The 19,935-nt window shown below is 44.8% G+C and overlaps 1 protein-coding gene across 1 annotated transcript in view; it reads right to left on the bottom strand.

Moving 5' to 3' along the window:
* The window catches only part of FREM2 (FRAS1 related extracellular matrix 2), a 583,269-nt gene that overhangs the window by 279,827 nt on the left and 283,507 nt on the right, over positions 1–19,935 (bottom strand). The window contains exon 5 of the mRNA XM_085621760.1: positions 11,108–11,233. Within this exon, the coding sequence (XP_085477886.1) occupies positions 11,108–11,233 (126 nt within the window). The remainder of the gene's footprint in view (positions 1–11,107; positions 11,234–19,935) is intronic.

Here is a 19,935-nt window from a genome sequence, read left to right as displayed (position 1 = left end):
CTCAACAGTACATTATAAGTAGGGCTCCCAGTTTTCTGTTTTTGCTGATTTTTAAAGATAAATACAGACAGAAAACTATTTCTTTTCCTGTCTGGATTTATTATTAAATACAGAAAAATATGGAAAATAGGTCTTCATTGGATGATTTGTTTCTACTGTCAGTCATGAGTGCCAGGGCAGTAGGTGAACAGATTGAGAGATAGTGGAGATGAAAAAAGACAACAGATTTTCTAATTAAGCTTAATTAAGTGCAGATCTACAGTTATTTATTCTATTTTTCAATGTAAGTGTTTCCAGATAACGCTGTTGCACTGTGTACTGCTGAAACCTTTTGGACATTTGAATGCGAGTATACATTTATCAGTCAAATAAATGTTGAAAATACCCATTGCAGCTTCATTTATACAGAAAATACGAAATAAAAATGGTTACATGCAGGAAAGATGAGCAAAAAATAAATATGGATAAATACATACGGAAATGTCAAAAAATAAATACCATAAATCTGGGAGCCCTAATTATAAGGAAGTCACAGGACGTTCTGCAGCCAAAAAGAGACTGACGCCCCAAGTTATACTGCCTTTCTGAGATCCTATAATTAAATGCTGGTGCTGCAATATTCGTTTTAATTTACAGTTTAATTTGTCTACTTAAATGTGCACACTCTATGCCTCCTGAGCTTGCATGGAACAGAAAGAGTGGGTTGTGTAGGTTCTGGTTACACAGCAGTGCACGGCAGACAAGGAAGCCCTAAAGGCAGCAAGATCTAGCTGGACATGTCCCAAAGGTCATGTGTATATCAGCCTAATAGACAGACTGCATTTACAGATCCCAGTGCCAAGCTGGCAAACGATAACATAGGTTTGCCAAAGGCATCATATATCTGGGGGATTGGTTGGAAATGAATTAGGGTTCACCTTGCTGGCCAAGGCCTGTACAATTAGACTCTATGGAGCAGGGTGTGTGGTGTGAAAACCTGCGTCACCGGGTGCTAGTCTATGTCACTTGGCCATCTGCCAGCACATAGGCGGGCAATAATATGGTTTCGACAGGTAGCAATCAAATTATCTGTGAGAACATCATTAAATGGGAGCAAGGGGTCAGATGTTGCTAGTCCCTGTTGTAAACTTTTTGTCAAGACAGTCATGTAAGTCTCAATGGAGGGCAACTGACATTTTAGTAACTCAGCTGCCCATAGAACTACCACTGCAAATGAGGCACTTTCTTCCATTGGTGGCCCATTTGGAGAATGAAGGTTTGTCTCTGGGGAGGTATCAAGCCACTGGTGTTTTGTAGATCAATGTAAAAGGCATCATCAGTATAATGAGGGCGGAGGGTCATGATCAGTATCCTGAGGGTCATCCTGTTCTGGCACAGGATTCAAGTTGGAACAAAAAACATTATGAAGGCTCTGCTGATAGCTGTGATGTGGTGGAGGCACTACATTAAAGTCAGGCTGCATGACAACTGATTGCAGTTTTAGGATTTTGTAGTGCAACATCGTCAAGGCCGAGCTGACCTCAGTTCAGAAATCAACATCTGTGTCGGCACCGAATCATCCACTGACACCAGTAGCATCAGCACCAGCAGTGCCTAGTTTCCAGAACTGACGTGGATATCGGCCCAAATTGGAAGTCTGTATTGGATTCAGATATGGCCTGGTAATGGACCCTGAGGTGAAAGATTGTGCTAGGTTGGAACCCACTAGGGGTAACCCAAATGGAGGGCTGTAGGTTCCATGGGGCCGGGTGAGCACCCCCCGAAAGGATGCTGAACCTCACTGAAAATTTGCAGCATGGCCTCTTTGAAAGTCTCAGATCTGCTGAGAGGTTATAAATAGCCCTAAGGAACCGGTGATGTAGCCAATGACTTAGAGAGTGTGTGATATACATCTCAATAACCTCAAGCATTCTCTTTGGAGTTCGAGGGCAGTAATGCTGAGTCCTGCTTCACATTCTTGTGCTTGCGCTTGGGACTTTGACTACCTGTGGACTTTGAGCAGGAAGTAGAGATGTTATAGGAAAAGCCCTGTGTTCAAGACCAGTCCTGCAACTTGGATCAGGATTGGGCTCTGCGCGAAGATGTGACTGTTTGGCAACAAACAACTTCACCTCTGAGTCTTGAATCACCTGCAGGTCCTCTAGGGCTCATTTATCACACAACTTAGAGTTGTGTCTGGAGCCCATGCACCAAAGGCACACCTCATGTGAGGGTATTATCGACATCTGCTTCCTGCAGTTGCATCCTAGCTTGAATCCTTTTGTTTCTGGTGGGACATTTTTCACTAGCACGTTGTGGAAAGGTTTTGGAGTCATCATAAGACGACAAAGTTGAGACAAGAGCCCTAAATCCAAGTCAATTGGTGTGGAAAGAAAGGAAATCAGATCGACGCAGAGCCGCATGACATCGTCTGTCGGCATGTAGAAGTACTGCTCCAAAATTCTCCAGATCCAGTCTGGCACCTAGGGGATATTAAAAGGTGAGCTATCTGAAGTTACAAGTGTCCATCAGAAAGGTGTGACACGTAAGAGATGTGTGTGCAAAACACCTACTAGGAAGGACAACACTTTTGTAAGTGCCCTTGGGGCAAACATTAGCATGAAGAGCAGATTGCTCAACTAGAACTGCTATTGAGAAAATTACAATTAAGGAAACAATGTTGAGGGGTTAAAATAGGCCTGTGGAAAAAGGTGTTTAGCAGATCTACAGAGGAGAAGCCATCACTCCAGAGGAGCAGGGGGATATCAGGCTGTAAGGATTTCACGCAGAATGTCTTGGAACTGCTTAAAATCAATTTTAGGCCAAACTTGTCAAATGGGTTCAGGACCAAGAAGGGGCCAGAAAAAAATTACGATGTGAATAAGGACAATCATCCCTTTAGCCCAAAGGGATGTTGTAGTTCCATCTTGAACTGCCTCAAAATGTCAACTTGTTTTACAGTCACTGATGCATGAGCAATCTTGAATTAGATGAATAGAGACACATTTGATGGAATTCTGCAGATCACAATCTTCAGCATTCATTTGGTGTAGGCATCCACTTGTCTTTGACTGGGAAACAGGAGCAGACCACTGCCCACTGTCCTCTCCAGTCTAACCTGGAATATAATCCGGATGGAGGGTGCTCGTAGTCAGGATTGAAGCCTATAGTAAAATAATATAAACATCTGGTAGCAAGATTAGATTTAACCTCATCCCCTGCACCTACTGCAGTATTATAAATTGAGTACTTGAGGGCGTATGTTGAGGAGGAGTGTGAGCACTTGGGTTACTAGTTGAGAGAGGTGAAACCCTTCTCAAGCAGCAACCACAATCCTTGTCATGGTGAGGCACAAGTAAAATTAACCTGTCCCTATCCCTCCGGTAGCTTGGCACAAAGCAGTCAGGCTTAACCTAGAGGTAATGTGTAAAAAGTGTTTATGCAGCACTTCAAACAGTAGTACATTGACAACACAACACAAGCAAAATCCACACCAATTTAGAAAAACAGAGTATATTTTCATAAATAAAACAAGACCATAATGACAATAAGCCATTCAGCAGAACAGGCGCTATGCAGATTTAAAGTATTTAGGTGAAAATAGTGGCAAAAAGCAAAAAGCGACAATGGTGAGTATCTGGTCGCGGCAGACCGGGACAAAGTCACAAGTTCAGGCTGACCGCAATGGAGTGCAGGCTGGCGACAGGGACCCAGTTAGGCCCTCTGAACAAGAGCAGCTTAGACCCTTGTTGCGGGCATTGGGAGGTCCTGCGTTTACCTGCTCCCACTTGGAAATTAGAGCTTATTAAATGTAATAAGGTAACTCCAATGTTATTGTATGGTAGAGGGAGGCCTTGCAGTAGGTAAAAAATAATGTATGATTTTTTTTACTAACAATACATGCAAAACTTAAAAGTGCATGTCCTGTTTTTATATACATAGAAAACTGCCTTCTGGGCAGTCTATGGCCCACTCAAGGGGTGACCTAGATATATTAAAAAGGAAGGTTTGGGCCTGGCAAAAGGTTTATTTTTCCAAGGTGGACAGGACATGGCAGCTTACAACTGCACACGGGCTGAAATGGCAGACCTAAGATATGTTTAAAGTGCTCCTTAGGTGGCACAATCAGTGCTGCAGGCCCTCTAGTAGCATTTAAATTACAGGCAACATGCAGCACCACTTTACTAGGAACTTACAAGTACATGAAATACACCAATTGGGTATAGTCAATGTTGCCATGTTTTAGGGAAAGAGCACAAGCACTTTAGAACTGGATAGCAATGGTAAAGTGTGTAGAGTCCTAAGGCCAACAAAAAACGAATTCAGCAAAAAGTGGAGGCAACAAGGCAAAACATTTGGGGGTGACCCTGAAGAGGGCAGACCCAACAATTCTAGATAAAGAATTCTTATGAGGTCCAATTATTTGATAGTTGATAATGTAAATCACCATCTGACAAAAGGCAATTCTACCAATTTCTGCCAAGCTTTAGGGGAAGCTCTCTAAGAGCACAAAATAGAGATCTTGATTGTTGCTAGTGCTGTTGCCCGCCACCTGTGCCGCCACCTGTGGCTATGGTTGGTCAGACCTGGAATATCCACCATGTCAAGTAACATAGGGCCCAATTCCGATCCCATTAGGCAAGCCCCCCGAACAACTCAGTTCCGGAGAGCTTTCCAAGCCAATAGCGCTCCAGGAGTCCATGCAACCAATTCCAATGCATCCGTATATTGACGAACTCGGTTCGCTCGGACTCCCATTGAACTCTATTGGAGCCAGTGTACCGAACACGTACACAGGCTCCCATTGCAAAAAGGGGTGGGTGGGGAAAAGCGTGCACCTTGTGGCGGCATCAAATGGTGTCCGACACACTGTGCATGCTTGGATCGGGGGGGAACCATGGGCACCCCCTGTGACCAATTCGGATGGCCCAGGGTGAAGGGGGGGCTGCTATGGCCCCCCGAACTCCGATTCCCAAAGCCTTTTCATCTTGCCAAAACTGAGTTCGCACAGCTGTCAGAATCGGGCATCGACTCGGACTTACAGGATCGGGTTTGGAAACGATACGGTCCGCGCGGACGAGATCTTCAACTCGTACTTGGTCGTTCGAAACATTTTCAATAATTTGAACACAAAAACAATCCACAGACAATGCAGAAACACAAATTCATCAAACAATAACTCACAACAATATATATAAAAAAATTTACGTTATAATTTTAATGGATAGCTTGCAGCTTTTCTAAATTCTATTGTAGCCACTCATTCTCCATACTATATAATGTTTCATGCACTTGCACTGCTCCCACAGATCTTTCTGAGGATACTAACAATTTTTTCCCCTCCAACTTCAAGTTCTTTTACATAAACGGAATGTTTTACAAGTTCAGTTTCACATTTTGCTTCTTTATTTGTATACACCTAATCAACCATAATAATCTGTTCATATTAATTAATTTTCTAAGCAGTTTCAGGCCCCATGAGTAGGCTTCCCGGACCCGCAGGGGTCCCCGGACCACAGATTAAGAACCACTCTATTCAAGCGTGCTCATTATTCAGTTCTTTATGTTGTCCCAAAATGTTTGAAATCCGGGACATTGTTATAATATATAACATTATTACACCTCTCCTGTTCTACAGAGTCATAATACGGATAGAGGCCAGTCATGTAATATCTTGAAATTTAAGAATTTCAAATCTGGTCGTTATGAGATATTTATCATGCGTGTTCTACAACAATCATCTGGTGTATATTCCATACCTTGCTGGTTTTCCTAGCGTCTCTTGGTGCCATTTCTTGTATGGTCAGGTAAAGTATGTTTCATGATCAACTTATAGATGCCAGGAATGACTCCACCGATGATAAGAAGAGTTCCTTGGGTGGGCAAGATTAATACGTGTTTTGATGGTGACTGTGTTGTCATAAGTTTTAGATCCCCCAGGTTGGTTGAGGACATCTTGAGGCAGGCTGGTTCAGCTAGAATTCATCATGATTATGTTAATGTCCTCCCTTTGGGTTTCTTTTATCCCCCAGCTTTTGACAGGAGGACGACCAATAACTTCCCAAAGAGTTGTGCCCCCCATGATCATGCTGTCCCTGTCTCTAACAGATATTCTGCCCTATCCACCCTAGACGAGAATGAGTGACTAGGGCTACAAGAATTAACTATAGTGCCAGATATTCAGCCTGCGGTTCCTGATATAGTGCCATTGACAGTCAACGGCCCCAGTTATGGATCCATGGGTCCTTTAACTAAATTGGTCACCTGGAACATAGCCGGGCTGAGAAACAAAACAGATGACCCAGCCTGGAGAGATTTTATCTGTTCAGGTGAAGTAATCTGTTTCCAAGAAACTTGGGATACTGATAACACCCTGTGTATAGATGGCTATAAAAGCTTTTTTGTGTCTGCTGTACCGTCTAATATGGGGAGGGCTAAGGGGGGGTTGGTTACTTTGATTTCAGCAAACATCTCAGGCTCGCTGACTCAACTCGACACAGGCTCATGCAATTGTTTGGCAGTTCAAATTTCCCTTAATGGGGGCAGTAACTTTTTAATTGTTAATTTTTATAATTCTTATTATAGAGATACCACGGTTGATCATCTCACCGCATTAAATTCTTTCTTGGTAAAATTTAAGGAGGAAAACGAGATAAATTGTCCTATTATTATCATGGGTGATTTTAATATCCACAGATGTCCTGAGAAATGTCTTCTGACGGATCCTCTAGGGCCAACAGAGTCACGGGAGGCTCATTTTGAGCACTCACCTCAGGGTGTCCTTTTGGAAATAATCCTTGCTGACTATGGCCTGTTACTCCCACCCATGGTGGATGAGAACATCCCAACGTTTAAAGGGAACGGGAAATACTCTGTGATTGATTATATCTTTATCAGTACAGCACTGGGGAACAGGACTATCGGATATTCAGCAGCTTGGACACATTTTAGTGACCATAATCCTGTGGTCCTCACCTTGTCTGATCTCCTCTTACAACCTGATATGACCCCTGATAAAACGGACAAATCTCATATTCGCCCCACAGATCAGGATCGCAGGATCAGATGGAACAAAGTTATTCCTGCTGATTTTTTTGCTAACTTAAAAAGGAAGGTTGGCCCAGAGTTGACCATGTGCCTTGACTTAGAAGCAGGGAACGTGGAAGTACTAGGGGCGTATTCCGTAATCTGCTCTCAGATCTCAGCAGAACTTCGGTGTCCTGTTAAAACAATGGACAAGGCTGAGTTGGGATGGTTTGACAAAAACTGTTCATTGGCCAACAGAAAGCTGAGGGCGGCCTTGAGCAGCAACCCTTTGAATCGGTCTAACATAGCCCAACTTAGGAAAGAATATACTAAAACCTTGGAAACCAGGAAAAAGGAGATCCGGGAGGACGCGTGGGAAGAACTTTCTTCCGTTGACGTCCTTCGTAATAGTGCAAAGTTCTGGTCCGTTGTTAATAAACCTTTTTTTCGTGATCCCTGTAATAACAAATTAGATTGCGGTATTGGGGTACACCAGTGGTACTCTCACTTCAAGTCAGTCTACGAAGTGGGTATGAATGGTGGATCGAATTCCCCCCTTCCCACTGTGAAACAATATACTTTATTGGTAACCAAGGGCGAGGTGGTTGAGGCCATCGGCAAGATGACGAGTAACAAGGCTCCAGGACCCGATGGCGTCCCATCGGACCTTTTTAAATCAGATATGGAGACCTGGTCCACAGTTTTAACGAATATTTTTAACAGGGTCTGTGTCGCAGGCATTCCGGACACTTGGTCCGAGTCTGTGATCATACCTATTTTTAAAAAGGGTAATAGAGGGGACCCTTGTTGTTACCGCCCTATCTCCCTTATTGATTCCGCAGTAAAAGTCCTGGGGCGAGTAGTCTTGGGCAAAATAAACAGAATGGTTGGAGGATACCAACACCCTTTCGTGCCTACAATATGGGTTCCGAAAGGATCGGGGCACCATAGACCAAAGCCTGAATCTTTACCTTTTAATAGGTAAATATACCATAGCTAAGAAAGGGACGTTATATCTTGCCTTTATGGACTTATCCTCGGCCTTCGACCGAGTAAATTGGTCGAAATTGTGGGAACTTCTTCTCAAGTATGGAGTAGATGAAAACCTTGTCTATTTCTTAGCTGATCTTCACAGAGATCTTTCTGCTACTGTTAGATTCGACCGTTTGGGCAACTGTACTGGCAAGATCGGAATCTCTAATGGTGTCAGGCACGGCTGTATCTTAGCTCCCCTGCTTTTTACACTTTACATTAACGACCTAGCCACTGCCTTAACTGAGACATGTAAGGATATTCCTAGGGCAGGGAAGTACCACATTCCTGCATTATTATATGCAGACGATGCTGCACTGTTAGCGCGTACGGCAGTAGGGCTTCAAAGTCTTTTAGATACATTTGCTGATTTTATGAAAAGACTTGATTTAAGCGTGAATTTCGCCAAATCTCATGTTATGACTGTAGGTTGTAAACCCAACAAAACCAAGACTATGTTTTGTGAGGGCCATGTCTTATCCAGAATCACCAGTTTTCCATACTTGGGGGTCATTTTTGATGATAAGTCATCATGGGCCCCTCAATTAGCTGCAAAACGAAATGCCTTTGCCAGATCAATCATAGGCGTGTTGGACTTTGCTCGTAAACTGGGGGTGAAACCCATGCAAGCTATATTGAATATTTATGCAGCCAAATGTATCTCTATAGCCATGTATGGTGCGGACCTGTGGGGATTTAAAAATGTAAAGGAACTTCAGGTGGTAGAGGACAAGTTCCTTAAATCTATTCTATCACTTCCCCAGGCAACCTCCGGTTACATTGTCCATCAAGAATGTGGGGTTGGTTATTTAACTGATCGGATAGCATTAGCCCCCCTATTAAAATGGTTATCAATCTGGCTAAATCCGGAACTTGAGTTAAATCGTGTAATTATAAAAGATTGTTTATCGCTCGAGTTCGGAAAGGGTATTCCTTGGCTGCGCTATGTTAAGAACCTAAGTGACGAAATAGGTCGCCCAGACATATTTGATAACCCTAATAATTTATCAAAGGGAGACATAAAATGGGTAAAAGATACACATAAACATAGAACAACCTTAGCTAGAGAAGAAAAGGAGTTAACAAAACCTTCAGTAAAGGCCCATCAGTTATTAATAACAACAGGCAGCATAGAACCCTACTTGACCATAGTGAATAACATGAATCATCGCTTTTTATTGACCAGGTTTAGACTGAACAAATACCATCTTTTGCTTACTGATTCTGTTGGTTGGATGAAGGACAGGGACTTGGAGATCTGTTCTTGTGACAGATTCTCCCTTAAGGATACTGCTCACTTTCTCTTTTTTTGTAAACATTTGTCCCCTCTCCGTAAAAAGTTCATCATCCCACTTATCAAGAACAAAGGATTTAGACAAGTCAAACCTGCTCTTTTGAATCTCCAGCTGCTAGGTACTACTTGGGAGATTTTTAACATAGCACATTTTTTGGCTATTGCGATGAGATTAAGGGAAAAAATCAAGTGGACATAGTGTTGTTTATAATTAATTGTGAATTTTGATTAAATTTGACCAAGTCTTATTTTTAGTATTGTTTTAAAACCATCTGTAAATGCTTATTTTAAATGTTATTTATTGTATATATACGTGATGTTTTGCACTTTTATGGTTCTTGATACGAGCCGAATAAAGTAATTTTGACTGACTGACTCCACCGTAGTTACCCCACCATTTTAATCAATTAAGTTTCTTGCAGTAACAGGCCTTTGGCATATGTAATGAGTAAGTTGTGTAAATTGCAATTTGTGTGAATCATCTAGTGATCAAACTTTGAGCATTAGGAAGATTTCAATCACCTCGTCAACAAAATGTTACTCCACCCTCTCTATGCCCTTTCTCTTCCACGACCTCCAGTGTATCATATTAATCTTAATTCATATTTCTACATTATGCCACAATGTATTGTGAGCAAGTGGCATGGAATGGGCACCTAATAGATCGCAAGCATGGTTGGAATTGGTGTGCATAGCAGCCAGTATCGAGTTGAGTTGTGTTTTGAGGGATCTTCTTAAATGTATATACAGGGTGCAATTTGTTTTGGTTGTCTATCAGTTTCCTTTCCTATTGGACCCACGCTGGGGGTGTTTCACCTGGCATGTGAAATAATATAGTAATCATTGAAGCACCAAGTAATAACTCCTCAAATGCGGTAGCCTTAAACCTGCAGCTTTGGTGTGGGCATGTAATTTGGCTGCTTTCAGTCAGGTCTCCGTAATACCCTATATAAATGATTTTCTATCATGATCTATGTGGTTCACAGTTCTCTGTGCATTTGTAACAAAAGCAAGTAAAATAAATAATTGAAGTGGGCACCACTGTGATTTTGATTATTGGAACTCTGCCCCATGGGGATAGGTTTAAGTGTTGCCTGTGAATGAGAAAAATCTCCAAATATTTTATGCCTTTGGGTAACCATCTCATGTGGCGGTATCATTGGCAAGCTTTGGTGGTCACTCAGAGGACTGGTAATGCTTCAAATTTGGATCAGCTAATTTTGTTTCTAAGAAATTATGGTCCCTATTAACGACATCAAAGCAGCCAATGAGATGTTAATATTAGTGAGGGCCATGTGGACATTGAAAAGTGTTTTTCTTTGTTTACAAAAACAAACTCTTGCTTTGGAAGTTTTAGTCTGTAAAACAAACAGCCTTGCTCTGCTTGCGTTTCGAACATGGCACCCACAGAGCAACGCTACAGCGCCTTCAGGAGGGCTTCCATGGTGGAGGCTCCTCTGCAGGCACAGAGATCATCATCAGGCAAGTGGAGATCTCTAAATACGGCATGCTGTAGTCCACCAGGGCAGTAGAGCACATCTCCCAGTGCTCTGGTGGAATGGAGGCCAGGGTCTTAATAGGGCCTTTAGAGTCCATTTTTGCAAAAGTTATGAATTGAAATAAAAAGACAGCTAAACAAATATATTTCAAAACTTAAATAATGCCAAATTGTGAGTCACATATAGGTGTGTTGCTTCCCGTTACATGTAAACGATTGTCGCGCAAATGGATGGCAAAGTCCACGTAACAGTATTTACGTACTCTTGGTTTCCTTACCTTGTTGAGTGAAGCAGATGACCATCAGCTCCTGGCTCACATCCCCGCTGCGTCTCACTGGGATGAACAGCTCGCCGGTGTCTTCTTCGATGTTGTAGATCGATTGAGGAATAAAGACTGTCGACTCTATTGAGAAAACACACAGAACAATGGTGCTGTAACTCTGCTTGCGATAAATAGCACGCGTGCAAGAAGAAGACATCCATGGCACAGAGTTTCTGCATTACTACAGTAAGCACAGAGGGAGAGTTAGAAAAAAAAAAACTTCCAATACTATAAACCTCAATGGTTTCTATGCTGCTAAGAAAGCTCAGTGGGTTACTGCACCTGTTGCAAAAATAGCATCTTACTGATGCACGACACAGGTTTGAATTGCAGCTGGTCACCTGTAAAAACGTGAAACAGAGAGGCCAGGAAGGCAATACTGTATTAAGCCCAATTTTTAGGTTTTTTTTACAGCACAAAGGAAATGTAGATGGTGTTACTGAGATCTAAATTGGAAAATTGGAGATTGTGTTGTTACTAAAATTGTTAACATTACAAGTAGCAGATAGGGGTCATCCACTTTCCATCGACTTTTCTAAAGTCCATTACATGTGAGCCATCTCATGCTTTGAACTGCTTTTTTTCGCATTTCTTTTAAACAAGAGCCCCGTCTTGTTTCAGGCAGCTGGGCCCTCCCACTCCTTCCAAGCCGGTGTTCAAAGCCCTTGGCACACAGTCAGCTCGCTATCTCTCCAGGCTCACAAAGAATGGACTTCTCTTTCATGTTCTGTGGAATCCCTTTTCTTATCTGAATGCTGAATCCTGGCGCATCTTTTGTGAGCAGCTTTCCCCTCACTTGGCTGTGAATGGCTCTTTTAATTGAGGCTCGTGATCGTCCGGTGCCATCCAGAGACGAATTAAATGGCACAGGGAATTTTTCAAACGGGTTTGAACACTTTTTGCCAGAGTCGGACTGGCCTGTAGGGCAATAAGGCTGTGCCCGTCGGGCTGGTCTGACAGGTCAGTGTGTGGGCCGGATTTTGGCTGTTTGTGTTCCTGATTCATGGTCTGGTGGGCCGGTTTCTACTGTTCATTTCCAAGATATTTTTACAAACACTGACTACACGAGCTGAAATTCATGCAGGCGTTTGTAGCTCGCAAAACACTTATACAGCGTGTCTTCACAAGTTAAAAATTGCCCAACATTATTTGCAAACATTGACCACTCTTTTCCCTATCCAATTCTCTAATGGGGCCACTTTTAGGTCTCGCCTGACCCAGCGCATGTGCTGGTCTGGTGAGACTTATTGAGAGGGCTCCAAAAAGTGCTACCAGGCCAGCCTAGAGCTACAGTGCATGTGCGCGCTTTACCGCAATTACTTTCACTTTCGCGGCCGCTTTGATGTTTGATTGCGATCATTTTAACTTTCACGGCCGCACGGCCGCTTGGCATAGCCAATAGGTCTCGCTTTTGGGACCTTATAAGTATTTAGTTATGGCACTGTTGCATGGCTAAACACTTATAAGGTCCCAAAGGCGAGACCTATTGGCTATGCCAATGCTTGTTAATTGTGGTGCCCAGGGCCTATTTTTCTGTCCCAGTCCGACCCTGTGCATTGAGCTCATCTTTAGTAAGATGCCGCCCAGCAGCCACAGAGCGATTGTCCTCACACCGATGGTAACTAGCCACAGCAACGAGGCAGGCAGGACCCGAAAGGAAATCACAACAATGCTGACCAGGGAACCTTGTACCTGGCTCTTACCATCAAATTCTAAATCTCAGTTTCTTTGTGAACTTGATTTGCATATCTTATAGAGTTTTTATCACTATAGCAGCACATTTTATAAAAAATGTATTTGCTACAGGTATTATAGCACTTCTTAACCTCAATGGATGTCAGAATGATTTAGGAGGTACATGAGAATGACTGCAAACGATATCCGCGGAAAATCGAATATAGTTTTCATTTTTCCTATACTTTCCCATAGAGAGACCTCTACCACAGTGGCGTGTCTCTCCGCATACATATGAAACGCTACGAGTAGTAACTTAACACTTGTGAATCCAGGGGAAAGAGACTCCAGCAAAGGAGGAGGCTGATAAATCCATAATTAGGAGTAACTGTACAATCAGAAATGGTGAACAGCAGAAAAGAGTGACGTTACTACTAGGAGTAATAGTAAGTATACACGTGAGCAAATCTATACACGTGCATTAACCTTAGGAGGTAAAAAAAAAAATACTTTACAACAACAGAATGAATCCACCTTTCAACTCCTTGTATGCATGATCTGTAGATAGGGGGAGTTGGAGATTTCCATCAGCATTGATAATTTCTGATAGAGTAGTTGTTAGCAAGGCTTGTTGTCTTGCATTCTCACACACACTGATAGATGCCTCCAAGTACGTTAAATGTTACAATTCCCAAGAATCTATTTACCTAAGCGGTGCTTTGTGGGAGGAGTAGTCTTCAATGTCTGCATGTGACACAAATTGACAAGTACAGTTGATAACACTGATGTGTAGGATAAAAGGCCATGACTGGACACAAGTATATTACATTAAATGGAGCAATAAAGAGAATATAAATACGACATATGTTAGTCCGAGATTTATGCAAATACTGAATTGCAGAGCTATGAATGTTTGTTTATACCACAGACACTAAGGAAGGCACAGGCATGAATAGTGTAGTCTAATCTTACATACAGCTGATCATATTTCCTGCTTATTCCACAATTCATTCTCATTTGGGAATGAGAACATGTTAGAATATGGAAAGATTTTTCATGAAGGAATAAATGACACTGATAGTTGGCAGGAAGAAAACCAGTCTCGTGTGAAGCTAGAAATTCCAAACTGCTAGCGTAAAAATAAAACAAGAAAAGTGCAGGAAAGCCCATTCAGTCCGCCAAAGTAAAGGCATTCACTCAAATGACAAAGCCAACGTCAATAGAGAGGCTTGTAAGAATGTGAGACTTAGCGAAGGTAATCCTCGGAGACAAATTTGACTTCACATTTCTGGGATTATCAGAAAAGCAGGATTACTTGGCACATCCTCTCTTGCTTGCCACCGAGTCATCTAAGCTTACCACAGAGTCATCTAAGCCTACAACTTAGTAAACCAGCGCAAGGATATCTTTAGTTGGTGACAGGGTCAGCACACGTTTTAAAGACCAAACACTGAAGCTTTTTAAAAAAAAGCAGTGGCATGGGATGTTTTGAATTTTAATAATATTTGATAATATCCCCTTGACACAATTTTGTGATTAGCTTTCTCTAGGTGTCAGTTTTAGATTACAGCTTTATTCTACCATTCATGTTATTTTTTCTTTTATGTTTTCTTTTAAAAGCAGCCCTATTTGGCAATTAGACTTTACTTCAAGCTCCTGGCGAGGAGCCAAATACAAAGAGAAGATGCTAGTGGGATCCGCAGCTCTGGCACATGCCTTCTTTATCTCCTCTCCTCTTAGCTACACTCTGCTGTCATGTTATCGATGTGTTGCACGCCGGCCTTCAAACACAACACAGGGCGCGCACAGCTATTGAAAGAGGACTTGCCAGGATTCCACACACTACATTCCATGTCCTTCTTCCCTGCCAATGCTCTCAGAGACGGTATTTCTGATATTGACACCCGCTGAAAGTCTTTTATCCAAAGGGCAGGTGTAAATTCCATGAAAGTGTCTGTGAGAAAGCGTCATTTGTGCCTTCTGCTCATGAGGAGAATTTTCATCATCTCAGAAAGGTTCATGATCTAGCTAGCATATGAACTACGTTGAATACAGTGGGCCCGCTACTCACAATGCGTGGTTGTGGAATGTTGGTTCATATGTATAATGCATTTTTGCGGTCGCAAACAGACCGACCGCAGAAATGCATTTTGGTATGATTGAATTCCAATTTGCGATTCGGTAACATCCCAGTACTGAATTAGGAAAGGGCGTGTACAGGGCGTCCCTTCCTAATACCAAATCGCAGCAGTATGTAGAACTTTTTGTGACCAAAATGCGGTCCAAAACATTCGCATTTTATCACCTACTTCAAGCAGGTGGTAACCCATTCACAAAAGGGAAGGGTTCCCCAAGGACTCCGTTCCATTTTGTGAATGTTAGCGAAAACGTTTTTTCAGGGGACCACTGCCTTCTCTTAAAAAATGAATAGAATACTTTTCATTTTTCTTTTTTTAAACGCATCCGGTGTACCTTTAAGGAAAACGGGCTGCATTTAAAAAAACAAATACTGCTTTATTTAAAAGCAATCACAGACATGGTTGTCTGATTACCCCAGCAGGCTGCCAACCCTGTGAATTTTGTGTTTCCTAATGGGTTGAAAATTGCGACCTACCTCATGAATATTAATGAGGTAGATCTATTTGTGACCCACTAGGAAACTCTAAATGAAACTCATGGAGTTTCATACATTCAAATAGCGAATACCTAATTGCGACTCGCAGAGAATCGCAATTATGTAATCACAATGTCTAATAATGATACATATGGAGCCAGATGTACAAAAAAGTGAGTTTGCGATTTCCTAATTGCATATTTTTGCGATTTGCAATTAGGAAATTGCAAACACCCATGTACAAATGTGTCTGAGACACATTTTGCGATTCCCAGTGGGTCGCAAATAGACCTACCTCATTAATATTCATGATGTATGTCTCGCTTTGAGACCCTTTGGGAATGGCCTGCACTCACAGGGATGGTGGGCTTCTGGGGTCAACAGAACACCATGGTGCCGATCACGATCCGGTAAAAAATGTCCCCGTACGACTCGTATCGGGTCTTTTTACCGTACGAATCGTACAAGTGCCGTACGAACTGGCAATCACGATTCGCATGGTAAAAAGTCCATACGAACCGCACTGGGAATATTTCCCCACACGTCCTCGGGTCGGAAAATGTGTCCGACACGTCCTCGTACGATTCACCGTACAAACGTGAAAGGTGAACTCCGACCGGGGAATCACGATCCATCCCGGGCGTCCGAATGTACAACCGTATGGTGAAAAGACCGTCCGCACCGAACTCCCATAACAACCATGGAGACGTCCAAACAGGTGCCCGGTACGTGCCGTACCCCCCCCAGCCCCCATAGGTACGCGCCGACCCCCCCCCAGCCCCCGTAGGTACGCGCCGACCCCCCCAGCCCCCGTAGGTACGCGCCGCCCCCCCCCCCCAGCCCCCGTAGGTACGCGCCGACCCCCCCCCAGCCCCCGTAGGTACGCGCCGACCCCCCCCCCAGCCCCCGTAGGTACGCGCCGACCCCCCCCCCCCAGCCCCCGTAGGTACGTGCCGACCCCCCCTGTGTGTACACCCGTGTACGGTGCGTACCCCCCGTGTACGTTCGAGTCGAACCCCCCCGTGTACGCTCGAGTCGAACCCCCCGTGTACGCTCGAGTCGAACCCCCCCGTGTACGCTCGAGTCGAACCCCCCGTGTACGCTCGAGTCGAACCCCCCCATGTACGCTCGAGTCGAACCCCCCGTGTACGCTCGAGTCGAACCTCCCGTGTACGCTCGAGTCGGACCCCCCTGTGTACGCTCGAGTCGAACCCCCCGTGTACGCTCGAGTCGAACCCCCCCGTGTACGCTCGAGTCGAACCCCCCCGTGTACGCTCGAGTCGAACCCCCCGTGTACGCTCGAGTCGAACCCCCCGTGTACGCTCGAGTCGAACCCCCCCGTGTACGCTCGAGTCGAACCCCCCGTGTACGCTCGAGTCGAACCCCCCCGTGTACGCTCGAGTCGAACCCCCGTGTACGCTCGAGTCGAACCTCCCGTGTACGCTCGAGTCGGACCCCCCCGTGTACGCTCGAGTCGAACCCCCCGTGTACGCTCGAGTCGAACCCCCCCGTGTACGCTCGAGTCGAACCCCCCCGTGTACGCTCGAGTCGAACCCCCCGTGTACGCTCGAGTCGAACCCCCCGTGTACGCTCGAGTCGGACCCCCCCGTGTACGTTCGAGTCGTACCCCCACCCGTGTATGTACGGTGCGTACCCCCAGCGCGTAGCCCCAGCGTAGCGCTGGGGGTACGCACCGTACATACACGGGTGGGGGTACGACTCGAACGTACACGGGGGGGTCCGACTCGAGCGTACACGGGGGGGTTCGACTCGAGCGTACACGGGGGGGTACGCACCGTACATACACGGGGGGGGGTTCGACTCGAGCGTACACGGGGGGGTTCGACTCGAGCGTACACGGGGGGGTACGCATCGTACATACACGGGTGGGGGTACGACTCGAACGTACACGGGGGGGGTCCGAGTCGAGCGTACACGGGGGGGTACGCACCGTACATACACGGGGGGGTTCGACTCGAGCGTACACGGGGGGGTTCGACTCGAGCGCACACGGGGGGGTACGCACCGTACATACATGGGGGGGGGTTCGACTCGAGCGTACACGGGGGGGTACGCACCGTACACGGGTGTACACACAGGGGGGGTCGGCACGTACCTACGGGGGCGGGGGGGGTCGGCGCGTACCTACGGGGGCGGGGGGGGGGTCGGCGCGTACCTACGGGGGCGGGGGGGGGGTCGGCGCGTACCTATGGGGGCTGGGGGGGGGGTCGGCGCGTACCTACGGGGGCTGGGGGGGGGGTCGGCGCGTACCGGGCCACCTACTCTGGTCGATTCGCGCCGTACTTCGCTTTTGCGGCACTTTTTGGGTGCCGTGAAAATATTGCCGTCCGGACTGCTGTCGGTTCGAATCGTAATTCCTGGTTCGTGAAACGCTGCCTGAAAGCGTCCCGACGTCACGTCGCAGCATTCCCGGATCACATTCGTATGTATATTTTCGTCGGTCGGTGTTTTTTACGATTCGTACGGAAATGGTGTTTCCGTGCGAATCGTAATTCCATGTTTGTAAAGTTTTACAACCGGGTACGAGTCGGACGGGGAATTCGCTCCGACCGACGGTTCGTACGCGGTTTTTAACGGATCGTGATCGGCACCCATGTCTGTGGATGCTATACAAAATCCAAAAACTGCGGCTGACCTTAGTTCAGCCCCTCTATCCCTATTCAATACATGTAAGAGTCCTGTGCACAAAACTACCAGAGTCCGCCGCAGTAGGGTTCCACTGGGATCCAGACAAGAAATTCTAAAACAATGGAAAGTGCACCAGGAAAGAAGTCCAAAATCAAATACGGCTGTCCTTTAAGTTTCCTTTATTCTTGTCTGTGGATGATTTTTAAATAAAGCAATTTGTTTTTGTAATGCAGACCATTTTCTGTGGGACCTCTGCCTGCTCTTAAAAAATGTTGGTGCCCACATTCACATTAACAAATGGAAAGGGGTCACTTGGTGACCCCTTCCCATTTGTGAATGGGTAACCACTAACTTGAAGTTGGTGATAGCTGCTAATGTTTTGCGAATGCATTCTCGGTTGCAAATCATTTGTACATACCAGTGCGACTCGCTATTAGGAAGGGGTGCCCTTAACCCACCCCTTCCTAACAGGGACTCGCAAACCCTATGTTGAGAGTCTGTAAGAGGTTACCGACTCGCAAAATAGGGTTGGTACATCACAAAAAGCATTTTATCAGTCACAAACGGACTGATGGGCTGTTTGCGACTGCTAAAATGCTTCGAACATCTGGCTCAAGGCCCCTCATTCTGTAACACACTAATACCAGATTCCTGATTGACTTTATTTTAGTTTGTATGGGGCTGTTTGCCAAACTTCCCAGTCTGTGTGCACACAAGTTTCATGGTGTATTTTCCAATCTATTAAGGTTGAGAAGTGCCTCAGATGTATAATCAAACCACATTGATAAACCTGATCACATTCAAACCTAAATTTCGGGACCAGGAAAAGGACCATATTTAAATTATATAAGTTTCTTGGCATGGGGTTTCGTCTCAACATGCTTAGTGCCACGGTCAAGTGAAGTCATATTTTTAATGCTTTGCAACACTAAGGCATAAGGTCGCTGGCAAGGACAAAACAGAGGCAGCCATAGACTTATCTAAGTTTAGCTCAACTGGAATCGCCTTCTGTGATTTAAATCCTGTGACCTGCAAAACCTTACATGCCAGGATCTTAGTCCAAAAGATGGAAACCCCATACCCAAAGATAGCAAGATCTGTCCCAGGCAGTAGGGATTTATTGAATTTATTCTTGTCATTCTCTGTTCTATGCCACTGTGGTAGGTGGTCTGGTGTATCAATACTAATACTAAAACATGGATGACAACCGGGAGCCAGTGAAGCTTATGGAAGGTATATATAACCAGCTCCTGGTGAATCACGATAGCAAACACTTGAGCTGTGTAATTTGGGATTTTCTAAAAATATTCCCAAGATTTGATTTTACTACTCCTAAAAAAGCGTGTGCAATAGCCCGAGCTGGACTTTATAAGACATATAAAACAGGTTGGCAGACACACACCAAAAGTACATCAATACTTAGGACATTCACACTGAAGACTTAATGGAGGGTTAGGACAGTTTTGGGTGTAATGGATAGATTTTACATGAAAAAGCATTTTGCTGACCTACAGAAAACATTTTTATTGTTGGGTGTTGAGAGTAAAGGTGAAAGGGACACTGCAGATAATAGGCAGAACATTTTACCATGTACCACAATGATGCAGATGCTACAACTTGTACAGGATATACTATCAATCAATCAATCAGGGGTTTATAAAGTGCAGCTAAACACCCAAAGGGTCTCAAAGCGCTGAAGGAGGAGCGCAGCTCCTGGATGTTCATGGTGATTCTTCGAAAAGCCAGGTTTTGTGGTCCTTCAGGAACTTGGGGAGAGTTGGTGTCTGTCTGAGGTGGAGGGAGTTCCAATCCTTGGCCACGCGGAGGGAGAAGTAGTGTCCTCCTG

The sequence above is a fragment of the Triturus cristatus genome, chromosome 8 (assembly GCF_964204655.1).
Source record: "Triturus cristatus chromosome 8, aTriCri1.1, whole genome shotgun sequence".
NCBI classification, from domain to species: Eukaryota; Metazoa; Chordata; class Amphibia; order Caudata; family Salamandridae; genus Triturus; species Triturus cristatus.
This window is presented reverse-complemented; position numbering and strand designations above follow the sequence as displayed.